Genomic DNA, 22,890 nt, shown 5'->3' on the forward strand with positions numbered 1-22,890 from the left:
AAGAAGTTATTTGGCCACTGTAGTTGTGATACAAACCTAATCAAAACATAGCATGTGGTGTTTCTTGCCTTAAGCTGGGCATCATTCACAAGTGATAATATATTATTCACAAGTGATAGGCTAATACTGTAACCCATCACACTATTCTTGATTTAATCTTGTCTTTACATATACTAAAAAACATGTGTGAAATTTGTTTTGATTTAGAATGGACCATTATCATGCACCTGTCTCAAAACAGGGGCAGCTGAAAAAAATACATGTCATCTATGCACTTAAATAGCAAATGGAGGACGCTTATCCCGTAGTTAATTTTCATGCCAGCCAGGTATGCTATACTCCTGTTATAAAGAGTAGCAATGTGCTTAATATTAGGAAAGTTATAAATATAGTAGGCCTAGCCTATAGAAAGCTGATGGGATCCTCCTCTTTTTAATAGAGACCATCACTCTGTTTCTCACGCAATTGCATTGCTTATAGAAATCAGCAGCATCAGAGCTTGGAGAAGCCTAATTACCATGGCTAAACGGTCACGTGGAATTTGCCTGCCTCACGACTCGTGACCGCGGTATGGACCCCATAACAGCCCTGCACACACCTGAGTCAATGCTTTGTAGAAACACTTTGGCGGCGATTACAGCTGTGAATCGTTTTGGGTAAGTCTCTAAGAGCTTTGCACACCTGGATTGTAAAATATTTGCCCATTATTTTTTAGTCTTCAAGCTCTGTCAAGTTGATTGTTGATTATTGCTAGATAGCCATTTTCAAGTCTTGCCATAGATTTTCAAGTCGATTTAAGTTAAAACGGTAACTAGGCCACTCAGGAACATTTGGCCTTGTGTTTTAGGTTATTGTCCTGCTGAAAGGTGAATTCATCTCCCAGTGTCTGGTGGAAAGCAGACTGAACCAGGTTTTTCTCTAGGATTTTGCCTGTGCTTATTGCCGTTTCTTTGTATCCTAAAAAACTCCTAAAAAACTCGCTAGTCCTTGCCGATGACAAGAATACCCATAACATGATGCATCCACCACTATGCTTGAAAATATGGAGAGTGGTACTCAGTAATGTGTTGTATTGGATTTGCCCCACACAACACTTTGTATTCAGGACAAAAAGTTCATTTATTTTATTTTTTTGCAGTAATACTTAGCTGCCTTATTGCAAACAGGATGCATGTTTTGGAATATTTGTATTCTATACAGGCTTCCTTTTTTTCACTCTGTCATTTACATTAGTATTGTGGAGTAACTACACTGTTGTTGATCCATCTTCAGTTTTCTCGTATCACAACCATTACACTCTGTAACTGTTATCACCACTGGCCTCATGGTGAAATCCCTGAGCAATTTCCTTCTTCTCTGGGAACTGTTAGGAAGGATGACTGTATCTTTGTAGTGACTGGATGTATTGATACACCATCCAAAGCCTAATTAATAGGCTCAAAGGGATATTCAGCATCTGCACTTTTTATTGTTACACATCTACCAATAGGTGCCCTTCTTTGCGAGGCATTGAAAAACCTCCCTGGTCTTTGTGGTTGAATCTGTGCTTGAAATGTAGTACTCAATTGAGGTACCTTACAGATACTTGTATGTGTGGGGTACAGAGGTGGGGTAGTCATTCAAAAATGATTGAACAAGGAATGCAACTTATTAATGCGATTTGTTATGCACATTTTTACTCCTGAACTTACAGTGAGCTCCAAAAGCATTTGGACAGTGACACATTGTGTATTGTTTCTTCTCTGTACTCTAGCACTTTGGATTTGAAATGATACAATGACTATGAGGTCAGAGTGCAGATTGTCCCAAAAGTATTGGGACAAATTCACGTATGTATGTATTAAAGTAGTAAAAAGTAAGTTATTTGGTCCCATATTCAAAGCACGCAATGACTACATCAAGCATCTGACTCTACACATTTTTGGGATGCATTTGCTGTTTGTTTTGGTTGTGTTTCAGATTATTTTCTGCCCAATAGAAATGAATGGATTCCCTTTTATTGTAAATAAGTTCCCAAACACTTCTACATGAATGTGGATGCTACCATGACCACGGATAATCTTGAATGAATCGTGAATGTTGAGTGAGGAAGTTACAGACGCACAAATATCATACCCCTAACACATGCTAACCTCTCACCATTACAATAACAAGGGTGGTAAGCATTTTTGGGTGGACTGTTATTTGTGTATAAAAACAGAACTAACAGTAAATTCAGTAGGATAAATCGATCCACTAATATAGGACTAGTAAAGCCCCAGTGCTTCTGAGATTCTTCAAAGTTGCCACCCTTTGCCTTGATGACAGCTCTGCACACTCTTGTCATTCTCTCAACCAGATTCATGAGGTAGTCACCTGGAATGCATTTCAATTAAAAGGTGTGCCTTGTTAAAAGTTAATTTGTGGAATTTCTTTCCTTCTTAATGCAGTTGAGCCAATCAGTTGTGTTGTGACAAGGTAGGGGGGTAGACAGAACATAGCCCTATGTGGTAAAAGGCCAAGACCGTATTAATGCAAGAACATCTCAAATAAGCAAAGAGAAACTACAGTCCATCATTACTTTAAGACAAGAAAGTCAGTCAATGAGGAACATTTCAAAAACTTTGAAAGGTTCAAGTGCAGTCGCAAAATCCACCGCCACAAGAAAGGAAGACCCAGAGTTACAGTACCTCTGCTGCAGAGGATACGTTCACTAGAGTTACCAGCCTCAGAAATTGCAGCCCAAATAAATGCTTCACAGAGTTCAAGTAACAGTCACATCTCAACATCAATTGTTCAGAGGTGACTGCGTGAATCAGGCCTTCATGGTTGAAATGCTGCAAAGAAACCACTACTAAAGGACACCAATAGTAAGAAGAGACTTGCTTGGGCCAAGAAACAAGAGCAATGGACATTACACCAGTGGAAATCTCTCCTTTGGTCTGATGAGTCCAAATTTGAATTTTTTGGTTCCAACCGCCATGTCTTTGTGAGACGCATTGTAGTTGAACGGATGATCTCCGCATGTGTGGTTCCCACAGTGAAGCATGGAGGAGGAGGTGTGATGGTGTGAGGGTGCTTTGCTGGTGACACTGTCGGTGATTTATTTAGAATTCAAGGCACACTTAACCAGCATGGCTACCACAGCATTCTGCAGCGACACGCCATCCCATCTGGTTTGCACTTAGTAGGACTATCATTTGATTTCAACAGGACAATGACCCAACACACCTCCAGACTGTGTAAGGGCTATTTGACCAAGAAGGAGAGTGATGGAGTGCTGCATCAGATGACCTGGCCTCCACAATCACCCGACCTCAACCCAATTTAGATGGTTTTTTGATGAGTTGGACCACAGAGTGAAGGAAAAGCAGCCAACAAGTGGTCAGCATATGTGGGAACTCCTTCAAGACTGTTGGAAAAGCATTACTGTCACGTCCTGACCAGCAGATGGAGCTGTTGGAGTAGTTTTGGGGTCAGGACGTGGCAGTCTTGTGTGTGTGTGAATGTTCTGTGTTGGTCTTGTGACTCCTGATCAGGAACAGCTGGGGATCGTTGTTCCTGATTGGGAGTCATAAATGTAGGAGTATGTTTGTCACTTGGTTTGGTGGGTAGTTGTTTTTGCACTGTGTTTGTAGAGCCTGTAAAACTGTTGCTGTTGTCACCTTTATTGTTTTGTCAGTGAATACTTTACTCCTTTTTTTAAATTAAAACCATGAGTATTCACATACCTGCTGCGCCTTGGTCCATTCTTGACGACGGACGTTACAGAACTACCCACCACCAAAGGACCAAGCAGCAGAAGAGGAGGAAGCCACAGGAGAACAAAATGGAGGAATGGACATGGGAGGATGTCCTGGACGGCAAGAGAGCCTACACCTGGGAGGAGATCCTGGCCGGAAGGGATCGCCTCCCATGGGAACAGGTGGAGGCACTCAGGAGAGTGAAGGCAGCTGGACAGAGGAACCAACGGGAACGTTATGCTGGAACACGGTTGGGTACGAAACCCGAGAGGCACCCCCAATAATTTTTTTGGGGGGGGGCACACGGGTAGCTTGGCCAGGCCAAGGAAGAGCCGTAAGCCAGCTACCCGTGACTACAGGGAGGTGCGTATGAGGTGGAGGGCACCATGTTACGCTGAGGTACGCACCATCTCGCCTATACGGACGCACAGCCCAGTCCGCCCGGTACCAGCGCCCCGCAGGTGCCAGGGCAAGGTGAGCATCGAGCCGGAAAGGGTGATGCCAACCCTGCACTCAAGACCGCCAGTGCGCCCCTTTCGGTCCGGTGTTTCCCGCTAGACGCACTAGCATGGAGGTGCATGTCTCCAGGCTGGCACGTCCAGTACCAGCCCCACGCATCAGGAGTCTAGTGCGTCAGCCCAGCCTCGCCAGTCAACAGTCACCAGAGCTGCCCGCCAGTCAAGAGTCACCAGAGCTGCCCGCCAGTCGTAAGTCGCCAGAGCTGCCCGCCAGTCGTAAGTCGCCAGAGCTGCCCGCCAGTCGTAAGTCGACAGAGCTGCCCGCCAGTCAGGAGTCGCCAGAGCCGCCCGCCAGTCAGGAGTCGCCAGAGCCGCCCACTAGTCAGGAGCCGCCAGAGCCGCCCGCTAGTCAGGAGCCGCCAGAGTGGCCCGGCTGCCCGGAGATGCCAGAGTGGCCCGACTGCCCGGAACTGCCAGAGTGGCCCGCCTGCCCGGAACTGCCAGAGTGGCCCGACAGCCCGGAGCTGCCAGCGTGGTCAGACTGCCCAGAGCTGCCAGAGTGGCCAGACTGCCCGGAGCTGCCAGAGTGGCCAGACTGCACGGCCCAGCCCGAGTGGCCCTCCTGTCCTCCGGCCCAGCCCGAGTGGCCCTCCTGTCCTCCGGCCCAGCCCGAGTGGCCCCCCTGTCCTCCGGCCCAGCCCGAGTGGCCCTCCGGTCCTCCGGCCCAGCCCGAGTGGTCCTCCTGTCCTCCGGCCCAGCCGGAGTGGCCCGCCTGTCCTCCGGCCCAGCCCGAGTGGCCCGCCTGTCCTCCGGCCCAGCCCGAGTGGCCCGCCTGTCCTCCGGCCCAGCCCGAGTGGCCCGCCTGTCCTCCGGCCCAGCCCGAGTGGCCCGCCTGTCCTCCGGCCCAGCCCGAGTGGCCCGCATGTCTTCCGACCCAGCCAGAGTGGTCCGTCTGCCAGGGTCAGCCCGAGTGGCCCTCCTGTCCTCCGGCCCAGCCCGAGTGGCCCTCCGGTCCTCCGGCCCAGCCCGAGTGGCCCTCCGGTCCTCCGGCCCAGCCCGAGTGGTCCGTCTGCCAGGGTCGCCCGAGTGGCCCTCCTGTCCTCCGGCCCAGCCCGACTGGCCCTCCGGTCTTCCGGCCCAGCCCGAGTGGTCCGTCTGCCAGGGTCGCCCGAGTGGCCCTCCTGTCCTCCGGCCCAGCCCGAGTGGCCCTCCGGTCTTCCGGCCCAGCCCGAGTGGCCCTCCTGTCCTCCGGCCCAGCCCGAGTGGCCCGCCTGTCCTCCGGCCCAGCCCGAGTGGCCCGCCTGTCCTCCGGCCCAGCCCGAGTGGCCCGCCTGTCCTCCGGCCCAGCCCGAGTGGCCCGCCTGTCCTCCGGCCCAGACCGAGTGGCCCGCCTGTCCGCCGGCCCAGCCCGAGTGGCCCGCCTGTCCGCCGGCCCAGCCCGAGTGGCCCGCCTGTCCTCCGGCCCAGCCCGAGTGGCCCGCATGTCTTCCGACCCAGCCAGAGTGGTCCGTCTGCCAGGGTCAGCCCGAGTGGCCCTCCTGTCCTCCGGCCCAGCCCGAGTGGCCCTCCGGTCCTCCGGCCCAGCCCGAGTGGCCCTCCGGTCCTCCGGCCCAGCCCGAGTGGTCCGTCTGCCAGGGTCGCCCGAGTGGCCCTCCTGTCCTCCGGCCCAGCCCGAGTGGCCCTCCGGTCTTCCGGCCCAGCCCGAGTGGCCCGCCTGTCCTCCGGCCCAGCCCGAGTGGCCCGCCTGTCCTCCGGCCCAGCCCGAGTGGCCCGCCTGTCCTCCGGCCCAGCCCGAGTGGCCCGCCTGTCCTCCGGCCCAGCCCGAGTGGCCCGCATGTCTTCCGACCCAGCCAGAGTGGTCCGTCTGCCAGGGTCAGCCCGAGTGGCCCTCCTGTCCTCCGGCCCAGCCCGAGTGGCCCTCCGGTCCTCCGGCCCAGCCCGAGTGGCCCTCCGGTCCTCCGGCCCTGCCCGAGTGGTCCGTCTGCCAGGTCAGCCCGAGTGGCCCTCCTGTCCTCCGGCCCAGCCCGAGTGGCCCGCCTGTCCTCCGGCCCAGCCCGAGTGGCCCGCCTGTCCTCCGGCCCAGCCCGAGTGGCCCGCCTGTCCTCCGGCCCAGCCCGAGTGGCCCGCATGTCTTCCGACCCAGCCAGAGTGGTCCGTCTGCCAGGGTCAGCCCGAGTGGCCCGTCTGCCCGGGCGCAGCTATCGGGCGCCACCAAAGTGGGCAATGCCGAAGGTGGAGCGAGGTCCACGTCCTGCACCTGAGCCACCTCCAGGATAGGTGGGTTGGGGAGGGAGGGTGTAGCACAGTGCCGTCGGTGACGGCAGCCACCCTCCCTTCCCTCCCTTATTGTTTAGGGGTTATTGTTTATGGGTTTTGTTGGGGATTTTGTTTGTTGGTGTTTTCTGTTAGGTGCATTCCGGGGTCTGCACCTTGAGGGGGTACTGTCACGTCCTGACCAGCAGATGGAGCTGTTGTAGTAGTTTTGGGGTCAGGACGTGGCAGTCTTGTGTGTGTGTGTGAATGTTCTGTGTTGGTCTTGTGACTCCTGATCAGGAACAGCTGGGGATCGTTGTTCCTGATTGGGAGTCATATATGTAGGAGTATGTTTGTCACTTGGTTTGGTGGGTAGTTGTTTTTGCACTGCGTTTGTAGAGCCTGTAAAACTGTTGCTGTTGTCACCTTTATTGTTTTGTCAGTGAATACTTTACTCCTTTTTTAAAAATTAAAACCATGAGTATTCACATACCTGCTGCGCCTTGGTCCATTCTTGACGACGGACGTTACAATTACAGTTGAAGCTGGTTGAGAGAATGCCAAGAGTGTGCCAAGATGTCATCAAGGCAATGGGTAGCTACTTTTTAGAATGTTAAATATAAAATATATTTTGATTTGATTAATACTTTTTTGGTTACCACATGATTCCGTATGTGTTATTTCATAGTTTTGATGTCTTCACTATTATTCTACAATGTAAAAAATAGTAAAAATAAAGAAAAACCCTTGAATGAGTAGGTGTGTCCAAACTTTTGACTGGTACTGAATATTTTTTTTATTAATATTTTTGTTTAATTCAACATTTTCAGGGGGTGGTGCAGCATCCTCAGCACCCTTACTTCCCGCGGCCATGCTTTTATCCTGTTTCCCTCTGTACACAGACCACATGTACAGTTGAAGTCGGAAGTTTACATACACTTAGGTTGGATTCATTAAAACTCGTTTTTCAACCACTCCACAAATTTCTTGTTAACAAACTATAGTTTTGGCAAGTCGGTTAAGACATCTACTTTGTGCATTACACAAGTAATTTTTCCAACAATTGTTTACAGACAGATTAATTCACTGTATCACAATTACAGTGGGTTAGAAGTTTAGATACACTAGGTTGACTGTGCCTTTAAACAGCTTGGTAATTCTAGAAAATGATGTCATGGCTTTAGAAGCTTCTGATAGGTTAATTGACATCATTTGAGTCAACTGGAGGTGTACCTGTGGATGTATTTCAAGGCCTACCTTCAAACTCAGTGCCTCTTTGCTTGACATCATGGGAAAATCAAACGAAATCATCCAAGACCTCAGAAAACAATTGTAGACCTCCACAAGTCTGGTTCATCCTTGGCAGAAATGTCCAAACGCCTGAAGGTACCATGTTCATCTGTACAAACAATAGTACGCAAGTATATACACCATGGGACCACGCAGCCGTCATACCGCTCAGGAAGGAGACGCGTTCTGTCTCCTAGAGATGAACATACTTTGGTGCGAAAAGTGCAAATCAATCCCAGAACAACAGCAAAGGATCTTGTGAAGATGCTGGAAGAAACAGGTACAAAAGTATCGCTCAGCAAGGAAGAAGCCACTGGAAGAAGCCACTGCTCCAAAACTGCCATAAAAAAGCCAGACTACGGTTTGCAACCACACATGGGGACAAAGAGTGTACTTTTTGGAGAAATGTCCTCTGGTCTGATGAAACAAAAATATAATTGTTTAGCCATAATGACCATCGTTATGTTTGGAGAAAAAAGTGGGAGGCTTGCAAGCCCCGTGAAGCACGGGGGTGGCAGCATCATGTTGTGGGGGTGCTTTGCTGCAGGAGGGACAGATGCGCTTCACAAAATAGATGGCATCATGAGGAAAGGAAAATTATGTGGATATATTGAAGCAACATCTCAAGACATCCGTCAGGAAGTTAAAGCTTGGTCGCAAATGGGTCTTCCAAATGGAAAATGACCTGAAGCATACTTCCAAAGTTGTGGCAAAACGACTTAAGGACAACAAAGTCAAAGTATTGGAGTGGCCATCACAAAGCCCTGACCTCAATCATATGGAAACTTTGTGGGCAGAACTGAAAAAGCGTGTGCGAGCAAGGAGGCCTACAAACCTGACTCAGTTACACCAGCTCTGTCAGGAGGAACGGGCCAAAATTCACCCAACTTATTGTGGGAAGCTTGTGGAAGGCTACCCGAAACGTTTGACCCAAGTTAAACAATTTAAAGGAAATGCTACCAAATACTAATTGAGTGTATGTAAACTTCTGACCCACTGGGAATGTGATGAATGAAATAAAAGCTGAAATAAATCATTCTCTCTACTATTATTCTGACATTTCACATTCTTAAAATAAAGTGGTGATCCTAACTGACCTAAGACAGGGAATTTTTACTAGGATTAAATGTCAGGAATTGTGAAAAACGGAGTTTAAATTTATTTGGCTAAGGTGTATGTAAACTTCAGACTTTAACTGTATATACTTTTTCTATACTATTCTACAGTATCTCATTCACTTAATAATGTTTACATATCTTGCATTACTCGTCTCATATGTATATACTATATTCTATACTATTCTACTGTATCTTAGTCTGTTCCGCTCTGACATCGATCATCCATATGTATATAGTCTTAATTCATTCCTACTTAGATTTGTGTGTATTGGGTATACGTTGTGTAATTTGTTAGATATTACTGCACTGTCGGAGCTAGAAGCACAAGCATTTCGCTACACCCGCAATAACATCTGCTAATCACGTGTATGTGACCAATAAAATTTGATTTGAAGATCAGTTTTTGGTTCAACCCCCGCATGGGAGAGGGAGATAAGGTCTGTTCAGAATGCTCTTTGTGTAACTCAACATGAAGATGTCCTCCTAACGATCCTTACGGAGGTGGAAGGCATACTAGGCTCCATGATGCTTCACTCCCACATGCTGTATATGCAGACAAAGACCTTCTTGGACAACGCCGTTGGAAGCATAGTAAGGTCCTGGCTGACCACTTTGGACCCACTTCATGTGGAACTATTTGCCAAGTCTTCAGCAGAGGCAGAAGTGGTGGAAGGACACACCAGACTTAAAGGTTGGACAAGTGGCCATGATAGTGGAGCCTCGTTGCCCATCATACGGATAGTGAAGACGATCCCAGGTGCAGATGGAAGGATCCGGACTGTGGAGGTCAAGGTCAAGTAACGAACCTACCTGCGTCCTGTTGCCCGATTGGTGGAGCTTCCTGCTGTGTTAGACAATGCAGACCTACCTTCGTAGAAAGGAAGAGGGAGGCTTTTACTAAATTCAAATTAGTTACACTAATTGTGGGGTGGTTGTATAAAAGCCTGTTAGATTTGAATTTAGAATCTCGCTAAATTTAATTAGATCTACATGGACCTTTTATTGAACTTTCAGTTGGCTTTAGTGGATACCTGTCATGGCTGTCTGAAGGATTGGACCAAAAGGCAGCGTGTTCGTAGTTCCACATATTTTATTTACCGTGAAACCAATTGCAATACACTAAATACTTGAATACACAAAAAACAACAAACTGTGACACAGAGAGGAAAACACACTACTCACAAAATAATCACCCACAAAAACAGGTGGGAAAAACATCAACATAAATATGACCTCCAATTAGAGGTAACGAGGATCAGCTGCCTCCAATTGGAGATCAACCCAAACAACCCCAACATAGAAATAGACAAACTAGAACTTAAACATAGAAATAGACAACATAGAAAAACCACCCAAAACACCCCCTGTCACACCCTGACCACTCTACTATAGAAAATTACCTCTTACAAGGGTCAGGATGTGACAGTACCCCCCCCAAGGTGCAGACCCCGACTGCACACAAACAAAACCCAACAAAACAACCACAAAACACAAAGGGAGAGTAGGGAGGGTGACAAAATGTCTATGGCGGCTCTAGTGCTAAACCAAGAACCCTCCTCTCCCTCCAATCCTCCAGCAATGGCGGTGGCTCCAGCTCAGGGCGTAACCCCCGTTCCGTCCGCAGATCCCTCCGCTTCTGTAACACCGGCCTGTGGATCATTATCAGAGGAATCGGACTGTAGATCATTACCGGAAGCTCTGTGCTGCAGACCACCGCTGGAGGTTCTGGGCTGCAGGCCACCGCTGGAGGTTCTGGGCAGCAGGCCGCCGCTGGAGGTTCTGGGCAGCAGGCCTTCGCTGAAGATTCTGGGCTGCAGGCCGTCGCTGGAGGCTCCGGACTGAGGTCCGTCTCAGTAGGTTCCGGACTGTAGGCCGTCTCAGTAGGTTCCGGACTGTAGGCCGTCTCAGTAGGTTCCGGACTGTAGGCCGTCTCAGTAGGTTCCGGACTGAAAAACGGCGCCGGAAGCTCTGGACGGGGAACTGTCGCCGGAACCCCAACATAGAAATAGACAAACTAGAACTTAAACAGAGAAATAGACAACATAGAAAAACCAAACAAAACACCCCCTGTCACGCCCTGACCACTCTACTATAGAAAATGACCTCTTACAAGGGTCAGGACGTGACAATACAGACCATTTTTCCTTTGCATGGATATTTGTGCATTTTCTACCAAATGTAAGTCAGAACAAATATTTATTTTACTTTTAGAATATTCCTGTTGCTATTGTTATATGTAAATGCAAGTAATTTGTATGTAGAGAACAGGTTGGCGTCGATAGATGGCCACTCTGTTTCTAGCACCTAAGCAACTTTGCAATATTTAGTATTTTTTATGTTATTTCTCACATTATTAGCCCAGAATGTTTTTGTGTTATTACATACAGCCGGAAATAACTTTTGGATATCAGAGTGGCAGTAATACGACTATCCTGAATTAGATCCTTTGTTCGTACCACTCAAGGCGATTTAACTTATACTAGAGGCTGCTTCAAGACACTGCCGGTGGAGAAGAGGTATTCGGAGTGACCTTTAGTCAGACTCACACCATCCTCCACTTCTGAGTATATTACTCATTAATGTTCAGTCCCTGGACAATAAAACAGACAAGCTCAGGGCAAGGATCTCGTTCCAGAGAGTCATCATTGCCTGCATCCGTAATGGGTCTGGTTTCAAACGACCACCCCTCATCACTGTCAAACGCTCCCTAAAACACTTCAGCGAGCAGCCTTTCTAATCGACCTGACCCGGGTATCCTGGAAGGATATTGACCTCATCCCGTCAGTACAGGATGCCTGGTTATTCTTTAAATGTGCCTTCCTCACCATCTTAAATAAGCATGACCCTTTCAAACAATTTAGAACCAGGAACAGATATAGCCCTTGGTTCTCTCCAGACCTGACTGCCCTTGACCAGCACAAAAACATCATGTGCAGTTCTGCATTAGCATTGAATACCCCCCTGATATGCAACTTTTCAGGGAAGTTAGGAACCAATATACACAGGCAGGAAAGACTGTCACCACCGATAAATCCACTATAATTGAGAATTTCAATAAGCATTTTTCTACGGATGGCCATGCTTTCCACTACAAATCAGCTGGGCTAGACAATCTGGACCCTCTCTTTCTAAAATTATCTGCCGAAATTGTTGCAACGTCTATTACTAGCCTGTTCAACCTCTCTTTTGTATCGTCTGAGATTCCCAAAGATTGAAAGCTGCCACGGTCATCCCCTCTTCAAAGGGGGAGACACTCTAGACCGAAACTGCTACAGACCTATATCTATCCTACCCTGCCTTTCTAAGGTCTACGAAAACCAAGTTAACAAACAGATTACCGACCATTTCGAATCCCATCGTACCTTCTCCGCTATGCAATCTGGTTTCAGAGCTGGTTATGGGTGCACCTCAGCCACGCTCAAGGTCCTAAACGATATCATAACCGCCATCGATAAGAGACATTACTGTGCAGCCGTATTCATCGACCTGGCCAAGGCTTTCGACTCTGTCAATCACCACATTCTTATTGGCAGACTCAACAGCCTTGGTTTCTCAAATGATTGCCTCGCCTGGTTCACCAACTACATCTCTGATAGAGTTCAGTGTGTCAAATCGGAGGGCCTGTTGTCCGGACCTCTGGCAGTCTCTATGGGTGTGCCATAGGGTTCAATTCTCGGGCCGACTCTTCTCTGTATACATCAATGATGTCGCTCTTGCTGCTGGTGATTCTCTGATCCACCTCACGCAGACGACACCATTCTGTATACTTCTGGCCCTTCTTTGGACACTGTGTTAACTAACCTCCAGACGAGCGTCAATGCCATACAACTCTCCTTCCGTGGCCTCCAACTGCTCTTAAATGCAAGTAAAACTAAATGCATGCTCTTCAACCGATTGCTGCCCGCACCTGCCCGCCCGTCCAGCATCACTACTCTGGACGGTTCTGACTTAGAATACGTGGACAACTACAAATACCTAGGTGTCTGGTTAGACTGTAAACTCTCCTTCCAGACTCACATTAAGCATCTCCAATCCAAAATTAAATCTAGAATCGGCTTCCTATTTCGCAACAAAGCATCCTTCACTCATGCTGCCAAACATACCCTCGTAAAACTGACCATCCTACCGATCCTCGACTTTGGCGATGTCATTTACAAAATAGCCTCCAACACTCTACTCAACAAATTGGATGCAGTCTATCACAGTGCCATCCGTTTTGTCACCAAAGCCCCATATACTACCCACCACTGCGACCTGTACACTCTCGTTGGCTGGCCCTCGCTTCATACTCGTCGCCAAACCCACTGGCTCCAGGTCATCTACAAGTCTTTGCTAGGTAAAGCCCCGCCTTATCTCAGCTCTCTGGTCACCATAGCAGCACCCACCCGTAGCACGCGCTCCAGCAGGTATATCTCACTGGTCACCCCCAAACAAAGCCAATTCCTACTTTGGCCGCCTTTCCTTCCAGTTCTCTGCTGCCAATGACTGGAACAAACTGCAAAAATCTCTGAAGCTGGAGACTCATATCTCCCTCACTAGCTTGAAGCACCAGCTGTCAGAGCAGCTCACAGATCACTGCACCTGTACGTAGCCCATCTGTAAATAGCCCATCCAACTACCTCATCCCCATATTGTTATTTATTTAATTCTTTGCTCCTTTGCACCCCAGTATCTCTATTTGCACATTCATCTTCTGCACAGCTACCATTCCAGTGTTTAATTGCTATATTGTAATTACTTCGCCACCATGGCCTATTTATTGCCTTACCTCCCTTGTCTTACCTCATTTGCACACACTGTATATAGACTTTTTTTTCTACTGTATTATTGACTGTGTGTTTGTTTATTCCATGTGTAACTCTGTGTTGTTGTATGTGTCGAACTGCTTTGCTTTATCTTGCTCAGGTCGCAGTTGTAAATGAGAACTTGTTCTCAACTTGCCTACCTGGTTAAATAAAGGTGAAAAAAATGTATAACCTGTTTCGTCATTAAAACTCCTAGACTGGGCTTCTGTGTCTGTCGTCACTCTTTGACCGGAGTGCAGTCTGGAATCCGTCTACTCCGAGTGGCCTATCCACACATTAGAGAGTACCAGACTCTGTTTTATAACTACTTTTTCAAAGTAACATTAGAAAAGTAAATTACATTTTTCATAAGGGTAGCTTTACCGTGGTTTAACTTCCTTCAGTGTGAAGTAATTGGTAGCTTGGTAAACTATCTTTTCAGAGGAGCTTCCCCAACACAGGTAGCAATCATTACCAATAGGATGGCTCGATTAAATCTATACAGATATTATGTCAATGCTGTACTTTACTTGTGTGAATCTACATAACACATTTCCTCTGTATATCTTTAAAAAATACTGAGGCAAAACTTGAATTAACCAATATGAAATGGGCCGATTTCTGTATTTCTGGAACCGTCAGCTGCTCACTCTCCTGCTGTAACAGCCAAGGTCCATTACAGAGAATGGGCTGGCAGTAGGGAGGAAGACATTAGGGGCAGAGAGATGGTGAATGTGTGGCTCTAATGGGTGCATTAGACAGCAGAGAGTGGAGGTGAGATCCTGCCCTGTCCATACCAGGGGATAAAGGGGTGGGATGACGGGGAGGAAGGGGGGCAGCACTCACACCCACAGTCCCATAAGACAATAGGAGCAGAAGAGTAGTCATTCGGTGACCTGTCAGTAGAAGAGACTCTTGTCGTGGAAAATTGCAAAATTATGTTATAATGCTTGTATTGCATAATATGTTTATGTTATATACGTGTCTATTAGAATGTATTTCTAATAGACTCTAGTGTTGGCAGTTGCATTTCTTCCCTCAGCTGAGGCTCAGTCACTTGGGGCCCAGAGAGGGGAGAGGTCAGACTTGTCTTTTACATGTCTCTGGTGCTATGCAGAATATCAGAAAGGGAAGCGGACAGGATGGAACATTGTCTTCATATGTGAATGTGTCTTTACCTATTCTTAAACCATGTGAAGGGATGGCGTGATTAATGGGGAACCAATTACTTGTCTCCGCAATGTCTGTGCGCAAGTCACTCCCTCCTTTGGCATTGGGGGGAGGTGTATGGCAGTGTCTGGAACCATTGTATGTCCTCTCTGATGTTGCACTTATCCTGGGATAGTGTATGACCTAGAGGCTCACTCCCCTCAGTGAGCTTGTCCAGGAGTGGGGTCAAGAGGGGGTTTACTTGAGATGGGAGTATCTAGAGTTGACAATTGATTTATGCCATAGGATGAGATGGTGTTTTTGTGCTATGAAGTACCAGGAACGGGATTAGAACCTCGTCTTGGGGACCAAACTGAACGATAATTTATAGCGAATGCTATCTGGCTATGGAATACTCCTCTCTCAAGTAAAAGTCTTTCTTTGTGAACTGTTCCTAAGATCTGTTGTTCGTCATGTAGGTTGAGAGGGGTGTATCTTGGCTATAAAAGATCTTTGTACTTTTGTGTTGTCACTTTCAATGGTTCATTAGAAATGGCGCATCATTGAAAGTCTAGTGCTATTGCAAAGCTCTTATTATTAAAGATGTAGTTGAAGTATAACTCTGATTGGTTTGTGAAGTTTGTTTCTCCTCATTTGGGGGTATTGATCTGGGCTGTGCAGACATCCAAATTGCACTTAGACTAATAACTGAGAATTGCCATTTGTGCTTCGTTTCAACCAACGCAAGAAATTGTAGTGGAAAATGAACCTTATTTTAAGCCATTTATAGACAAAACACAGTCGACATGACATAGGTCGCAATTAAATTGAAAAAATCAAATGCAGGTTTTCCAACAAATGTCAACACTAAACACATTATATTATCATTACATCATTATGGGTGGAATGGCATAAGATAATGTAATGTAATGGGAACATTTTATTAATGAAAGAAATCAGCATTAATTCTACAGACAGACACTTGTAGTCCCATGTGTTACACCACTGCTGTTGCACATAGAATTCCCTATTTATGAGAATAAATAGCAGAATCACTCTATTCCCACAAGCTGGTCCAGCACCCTGTTTCTGTTATTATTAGAAACTCTGAAAAGAGCATGCACTCAGACAAATCTGTGCAATATGTTATGTCTATCATATTGTGAATAGTAATTGTGATATTGTTCAAGGTTTATTTGAAATAGCAGCAGCACCTGTGGTGCCATGGAAATGACCAGATGCCAGGGATGACAGTGAGAGTAGTGGGCCTAATAGTTTACAAACACCTCCTTCAAAAACAGGTCAATAGTAGGAGCACCTGTGGCCACCGTATGGGTGGGTAGGCTACTTCAAATGTAGGTTAAATAATGTAGAGGAGCTCCTGCATAAACGGAAATATTGGGACTTATCCACGACAGTCTGTCACGTCCTGACCAGTATAAAGGGTCTTTGTCATTTTAGAATGGTCAGGGCGTGGCAGGGGGTGTTGTTTTTGTGTGTTTTGGGGTTGGTTTTTTCATGGGGATTTGTTCTAGTTTTCATTTTCTATGTTCATTTTCTTGTGTGTTCAGTAACTCATTACAGTGTTTTTTGTTCCCTTCTGAACAGCTTAGTTCCAAAGTGTAGGCCATATATCAGATATCAGGGTTACATCTATTATGTAAGTGTTGCCAAATGGTTGATAAGACAAACTCTTAATATAATAAATTGTTATTTTATAACACAATGTACTTTATGGTGAAGAGTACATTGATGTGGTAGCCATGTTTTCTGTGTAGCCCGAGGGCAATTCCTCAGAAATGGAATTACACTGAGACTCCGATTTTTCACCTTAAAATGTATTTCAAAGTTTATCCAATAGCAGAAACCATCATTTGAAATGTTAAACTTTGAAATCAATGGATTTTGTTTGGTATACATTGAGTTTACTTTCCATGACATAGACTGACCAGGTGAATCCAGGTGAAATCTATGATCCCTTGTTGATGCCACTTGTTAAATCCACTTCAATAAGTGTAGATGAAGGGGAGGAGACAGGTTAAAGAAGGATTTTCAGCCTTGAGACAATTGAGACATGGATTGTGTATGTGTGCCATTCAGAGGGTGAATGGGCAAGACAAAATATTAAAGTGCCTTTGAATGGGGCATGGTAGTAGGTGCCAGGCACAACAGTTTGTGTCAAGAACTGCAACACTGCTAGGTTTTTTACACTCAACAGTTTCCTGTGTGTTTCAAGAACGTTCCACCACCCAAAGGACATCCAGCCAACTTGACACAACATGGGCCAGCGTCCCTGTGGAATGCTTTCGAAACCTTGTAGAGTCCATGCCCTGATGAATTGAGTCTAGGGCATGAGGGGGTTTAACTCAATATGAGGAAGGTCCTCTTAATGGTTTGTACACTCAGTGTATATGTTCAATTTCTTGTATCTTCCTCTTAATTTTATGCTTCCTATGTAAGGGAGACCGGGGTTGGTTGTCACAGTCTTTGTCACAGGGATGTGTGATAATTTCAAGATAAAAATGTGTGTCCTCTATAGGAGAGGTCATACACATGGTAAATTCAGGCCAGGATCACAAAACGTTGAGGGGAGAGGACTATTATGATTTTTCAAGGGTGAAAGTAAATATTCACTTGAAATAAAGTGTATCATCATTAGACAAACGTACAATCACAAGGAATTCACACATTTACATTTTTAGACTCTTATAGTCAGCTCTTTGCTCCCTGCTCACTCACCCTCAATCCCAGGTAGTAGGATACCACTATTTTCTACCAGGAGTTTCTGTTTCATTATGCTTGAGTTGAAAGTTTAATGGAGCTTGTCAAACAGACACCACCACCACCTCCGTACCATTTTGTAACTCACAGAAAACATTAAGGGACACATGCAGGGAACTCAAACGACAGCCTCTGACAGTTTAGATTTGAGTCACATGTATATGATTGACAACCCACAGCATGCTCCATGGGGGACCTCTGCATTGGGAAGATAGTGATGACATTAAGATACAATGCCCATGGCGCTTCGCAGGTTCCTTTGACAAGGTTTCATCAGGCAGACACAGCACTAAGACTGACTGCATGCTAAAAAAGCCTACTACTTTTAACTATATAATAAATGAAATCAGGAAGATACAGTATCTGTAAGGCTCCTGTCAAACTGTAAGATGTGTTGGTGTGTTGGTTCCCCTGGGCAGGAACATGAGCAGGAAGTCCCCGGTGGCTGGCCTGGTGGCTGGCCTGGTGTTTCTTTTTCTGGTAGCTGCCCTGGCTGCCCTGCTGGCTGCAGTAGGAGTGCTCGTGTGTGTGTACGTGGGAAACAAGAACCCCATCTCACCCTCAGACCATTTCTACTCAAAAGCTGCCGTGGCTACAGATGCTGGGATATGCTCTGAGGTGGGGAGGTAAGTAACGTAACACTAGCCAACTAATTCCCTTTGATACAATGATTCATGGTACAAGCTTAGTCAAATGACAGGACACGATTAAGCTCTACAAGGAGCATTAAGTGTGTGTGTGTGCGTACCTAGGGACATCCTGAAGAGGAACGGCTCAGCGGTGGATGCATCTATCGCCGCCCTGCTGTGTGTTGGCCTCCTGAACGCTCACAGCATGGGCATTGGAGGGGGTCTCTTCTTCAACATCTACAACGCTTCCACAGGTGAGTCAGTGTGTCCTCAAGACACCACAAATTAAAAGGCTAACAAACACATCCATTTGTCTGTATTTTGTATCACTGCTCGACAGGGAAGGTAGAAACCATTGACGCGAGAGAGACAGCACCAATGAACGCGACGAAAGACATGTTTGGCAATAACACCCAGCTTCCTCAGAAAGGTACCATTTTTACTGTTCTGGAATGTATGTCAGGTACAGGTTAGGCTAGGCAGGTTCTGTAGTTCAAACCATCCTGAGATAACAGTTGAATAGTAATATCGTAGCTGTCATGTATCACAGTGGGGTAGGGATAGATAGAAGATAACACTGTGTTTGAACCTTCTGGCAGCCTCTTCCCTGATCTGCCATCATTCTAAGGAAAATTAGCTCTAACCTTCTGCATCATATGCATTGCTAAGGGGGCAACAGTTTGACCTGTCAAAATGAGGAAATGGACTGATACGCATTTTAAATCCTTTCTGGGCAGGGTTCCAACTTTGTGCAAAATGTGGTAAAGACTTCTTTGCATAACAGGTGGATTGTCTATAGCCATTCCAGGGGAGATCCGTGGTTACGAGATGGCACACAGGAGACACGGCAGGCTGCCATGGAAGGAGCTGTTTGAGCCAAGCATTCAGTTGGCACGCGTAGGTTTCCATATAGGCAAAGCCCTGGCCAAGGCCATCGCCAGCAACAAGGACGCTATTCAAGGAGATGCCAATATGTGGTGAGGATAGGACAGGAGATCAAAGAAAACAAATATGGAACAAAAATGATTCTGTAATTGCTATGTTACTACTACAACCACTTCTACAAATCTAATAATATTGACAAAGATAGATTTAAGTGATATGGATGGTTGATAATAGCTACCCTTTAATGACAGTGTAAATTAAATGTTCTTTAACAGGGATGGGCAACTTTGATGGGGGTGGGGGCCACAAAAAATCTGAACTCATCATGAGGGGTCGCAGTGGCTCGCGGGTCTGTGTACCAACATCCATACCCACACATGCAGTCAGTGTCGGCCCTAATCTTTTGGGGGCCCTAAGTGACATTTTGTTGGGGGGCCCACCACCTTGCGAGCAGAACATTTTAGAGTTTTAGAGTTCATTTCCTGCAATTCTACACATTTTGCCATGGGGCATTGAGGGGCTGCTGCCGTTTTAAAGCAAGTGTGCTGCAATTCTACACATTTTGCCATGGGGCGGAGAGAAGATTTATCAATTGCATAACTCATTTCATGCAATTCTATTAATTTTGCCATGGGACTGAGAGAAAAATGTGCAGTTTTACAGCTCATTTCCTGAAATTCTATATGATATCTGAGTGACAGTGAATAACAAAATCAATGGGGTCCCCTGGTCGGTAATTTGACCATGATTACTACACATTTAGAAAGCTGGCTAGGCTAATTTACAATCAAAACATGTTCAGCTGACAGGCTAATTGAGTGAATGACATAACAAGATAAAAACGGCTGATGTACAACAACATTTAGAAATTACACCTTGTGTGATCTACTATTCTAACTCTCAACATTAAGTTCAGACCCCGACTGAGTCCATCTCTGCTCAATAAAGTACTGTAATTGGATTATTAGTTGGATTTTATCACAGAGTACCACATTGATATATTGCAACCAATAAAATGTGATTACATTGATGTCCAAAAATTCATGGCTTCCTCTGTGATTTATTATGACCATTGATGATTTGATTGACCGCTGTAAAACCTATGATGACAATGCCATGGGAATGTTGGTCCTTTTACTCTACAGATTTGTTTGAATAACTCCTGATAAGTTTTCTGCTCCTGTTTTTGTATTCCAGTGAAGTGTTCTGTGACTCCCAGAAAAAGATCCTGAAGGAAAATGATATCATTAAATTTCCCAAACTAGCAGACACCTACAGGAGGATAGCGGAGGAAGGACCTGATGTTTTTTACAATGGGACAATGGCACAGACAATTGTTGATGACATCCAAGCAGCAGGTCTTTCTCTATTTCTTGTGCATTATAATATTCTATTAAAGCTCATCATTCTTGCTGTACACACTATGATAATGATAAGGCAAGACAGATCTGATAGGCAGTTTGTCGATGTGCTTCTTCAGCAGTTATTATTTTCACTTTTCAGGTGGGATTATCACCCTGGAGGACCTGTTGGACTACAGGCCTGTGTTGAATGAGAACCCACTGAAGCTGACTGTGGGCGAGTACACCATGCACGTCCCAGACGCCCCCTCCAGCGGCCCAGTCCTGGCACTTATACTCAACATAGTGGACGGTGAGCAGCAGCCTAGATAACTCTGAGTCTGAACTCAGCCATGCAGACCAGAGGATGTCAGGTTTCCTTCCACTGTACCACCTTGGACAGTGTTTCCGCCCCCTCCATCACCACCACCGCCCCTCTACATGAATCCAGCTACAGCTAATCCACCAGATGCAGAGAGTGTGGTCATGGAGAAGATCATTAGTCGTGCTTTAGACACAGAAGGGCATCATCCACCACTAATTGACTGTAAACAAACAGCTCAGGCCTCCCAGTTTGTCATCTCATCTTAAGAGAGATTCACTGTAAGCTCTCTGGACATTATCTCACTGGAAATGAACTAAACTGCACTAGTCCTCTACATCTTGACATCAACCATAGCTGCTAGTGTTTGTGCAAAAACAAGGACGGAATCAGACGGAAATGACCCTGTGATGGAAACATCGAATTACATTAAAATTGTATCTTTGATAAATGAACACAGTTCTTTTTTGGGGCTGACATATTAGATCGATTAAATGTGGCCCGTGAGGGATTTTGTAAGCTTTTTGGGGGATAATGATAATGGACCGATACATTTTCAAATAACTCATTTTTTCTGCCCACAAATTCATTTTGACGAACAAATGGGTAGCCAAAAAATCAGTGCGGCCATCCGTTGAATTTTGAAATCCCCGATGTGGCCTTAGAGTCAAAAAGTTTACTCACCCGTGTATTAGATCAAAATTTTTTGTGTGTTTTTTCAACAGGGTATAACTTCACTTGCTCAAGTGTTTCAACGGCCAAGAAAAGGACTCTGACGTATCACCGCATCGTGGAGGCTTTCCGGTTTGCTTATGCCAAGAGGAGCAAACTAGGGGATCCCCGATATCTCAATATCACTGATGTGAGAACCCTGATACACAGCTTTCAAATACAAAGTTTCACTCACAAATATATATACACAGTGCATTCGGAAAGTATTCAGACCTCTTGACTTTTCCACATTTTGTTACTTAACAGCCTAATTCTAAAATTAATTAAATTGTCGTCGTCCCCTCAATCTACACATATTACCCCATAATGACAAAGCAAAAACAGGCTTTTAGAATGTTTTGTAAATGTATTAAAAATAAAATGTATTATAAATAAAAAACTGGAATATCACATTTACATAAGTATTCAGAACCTTAACACAGTACTTTGTTGAAGCACCTTTGGCAGTGATTACAGCCTTGAGTCTTCTTGGGTATGACGCTACAAGCTAGGCACACCTGTATTGGGGAGTTTCTCACATTCTTCTCTGGATATCCTCTCAGGTTCTGTCAGGTTGGATGGGGAGCATTGCTGTACAGCTATTTTCAGGTCTCTCCAGAGATGTTTGATTGGGTTCAAGTCCGATCTCTGGTTGAGCCACTCAAGGACATTCAGAAACTTGTCCTGAAGCCACTCTTGCATTGTCTTGGCTGTGTGCTTAGGGTCGTTGTCCTGCTGGAAGGTGAACCTTCACCCCAGTCTGAGGTCCTGAGTGTTCTAGAGCAGGTTTTTATTAAGGATCTCTCTGTACTTTTCTCCATTCATCTTTCCCTCAGTCCTGACTAGTCTCCCAGTCCCTGCCGCTGAAAAACATCCCCACAGCATGATGCTGCCACCACCATGGTACAACGTAGGGATGGTGCCACACTTTCTCCAGACGTGACGTTTGGCATTTAGGCCAAAGAGTTCAATCTTGGTTTCACCAGACCAGAGAATCTTGTTTCTCATGGTCTCAGAGTCCTTTAGGTGCCTTTTGGCAAACTCCAAGCAGGGTGTCATGCGCCTTTTATTGAGGAGTGGCTTCCATCTGGCCACTCTACAGTAAAGGCCTGATTGGTGGAGTGCTGCAGAGATGGTTGTCCTTCTGGAAGGTTCTCCCATCTCCACAGAGGAACTCTGGAGCTCTGTCAGAGTGACCATCGGGTTCTTGGTCACTTCTACGATCAAGGGCCTTCTCCGCCGATTGGTCAGTTTGGCCGGGCGGCCAGTTCTAGGAAGAGTCTTGGTGGTACCAAACTTCTTCCATTTAAGAATGATGGAGGCCACTGTGTTCTTGGGGACCTTCAATGCTGCAGAAATGTTTTGGTATCCTTCCCCAGATCTGTGCCTTGACATAATCCTGTCTCGGAGCTCCACGTACAATTCCGCTGACCTCATGGCTTGGTTTT

General features: G+C 46.1%; 2 protein-coding genes across 3 annotated transcripts in view; one reads left to right on the forward strand and one right to left on the reverse strand.

The window, feature by feature from the left end:
* The window catches only part of anapc5 (anaphase promoting complex subunit 5), an 87,155-nt gene that overhangs the window by 10,783 nt on the left and 53,482 nt on the right, over window positions 1–22,890 (reverse strand).
* Window positions 1–22,890, forward strand: part of LOC123729141 (glutathione hydrolase 1 proenzyme) — a 33,291-nt gene that overhangs the window by 6,546 nt on the left and 3,855 nt on the right. Inside the window, exons 2-8 of one of the 2 annotated variants that reach the window (XM_045703066.1) lie at window positions 17,975–18,181; window positions 18,308–18,438; window positions 18,525–18,614; window positions 18,969–19,161; window positions 20,267–20,427; window positions 20,573–20,722; window positions 21,457–21,593. In XM_045703066.1, the coding sequence (XP_045559022.1) occupies window positions 17,979–18,181; window positions 18,308–18,438; window positions 18,525–18,614; window positions 18,969–19,161; window positions 20,267–20,427; window positions 20,573–20,722; window positions 21,457–21,593 (1,065 nt within the window). In that variant the 5' untranslated portion in view covers window positions 17,975–17,978. The remainder of the gene's footprint in view (window positions 1–17,974; window positions 18,182–18,307; window positions 18,439–18,524; window positions 18,615–18,968; window positions 19,162–20,266; window positions 20,428–20,572; window positions 20,723–21,456; window positions 21,594–22,890) is intronic. The other variant, XM_045703067.1, reaches the window with a different exon arrangement.

The sequence above is a fragment of the Salmo salar genome, chromosome ssa20 (assembly GCF_905237065.1).
Source record: "Salmo salar chromosome ssa20, Ssal_v3.1, whole genome shotgun sequence".
NCBI lineage: Eukaryota > Metazoa > Chordata > Actinopteri > Salmoniformes > Salmonidae > Salmo > Salmo salar.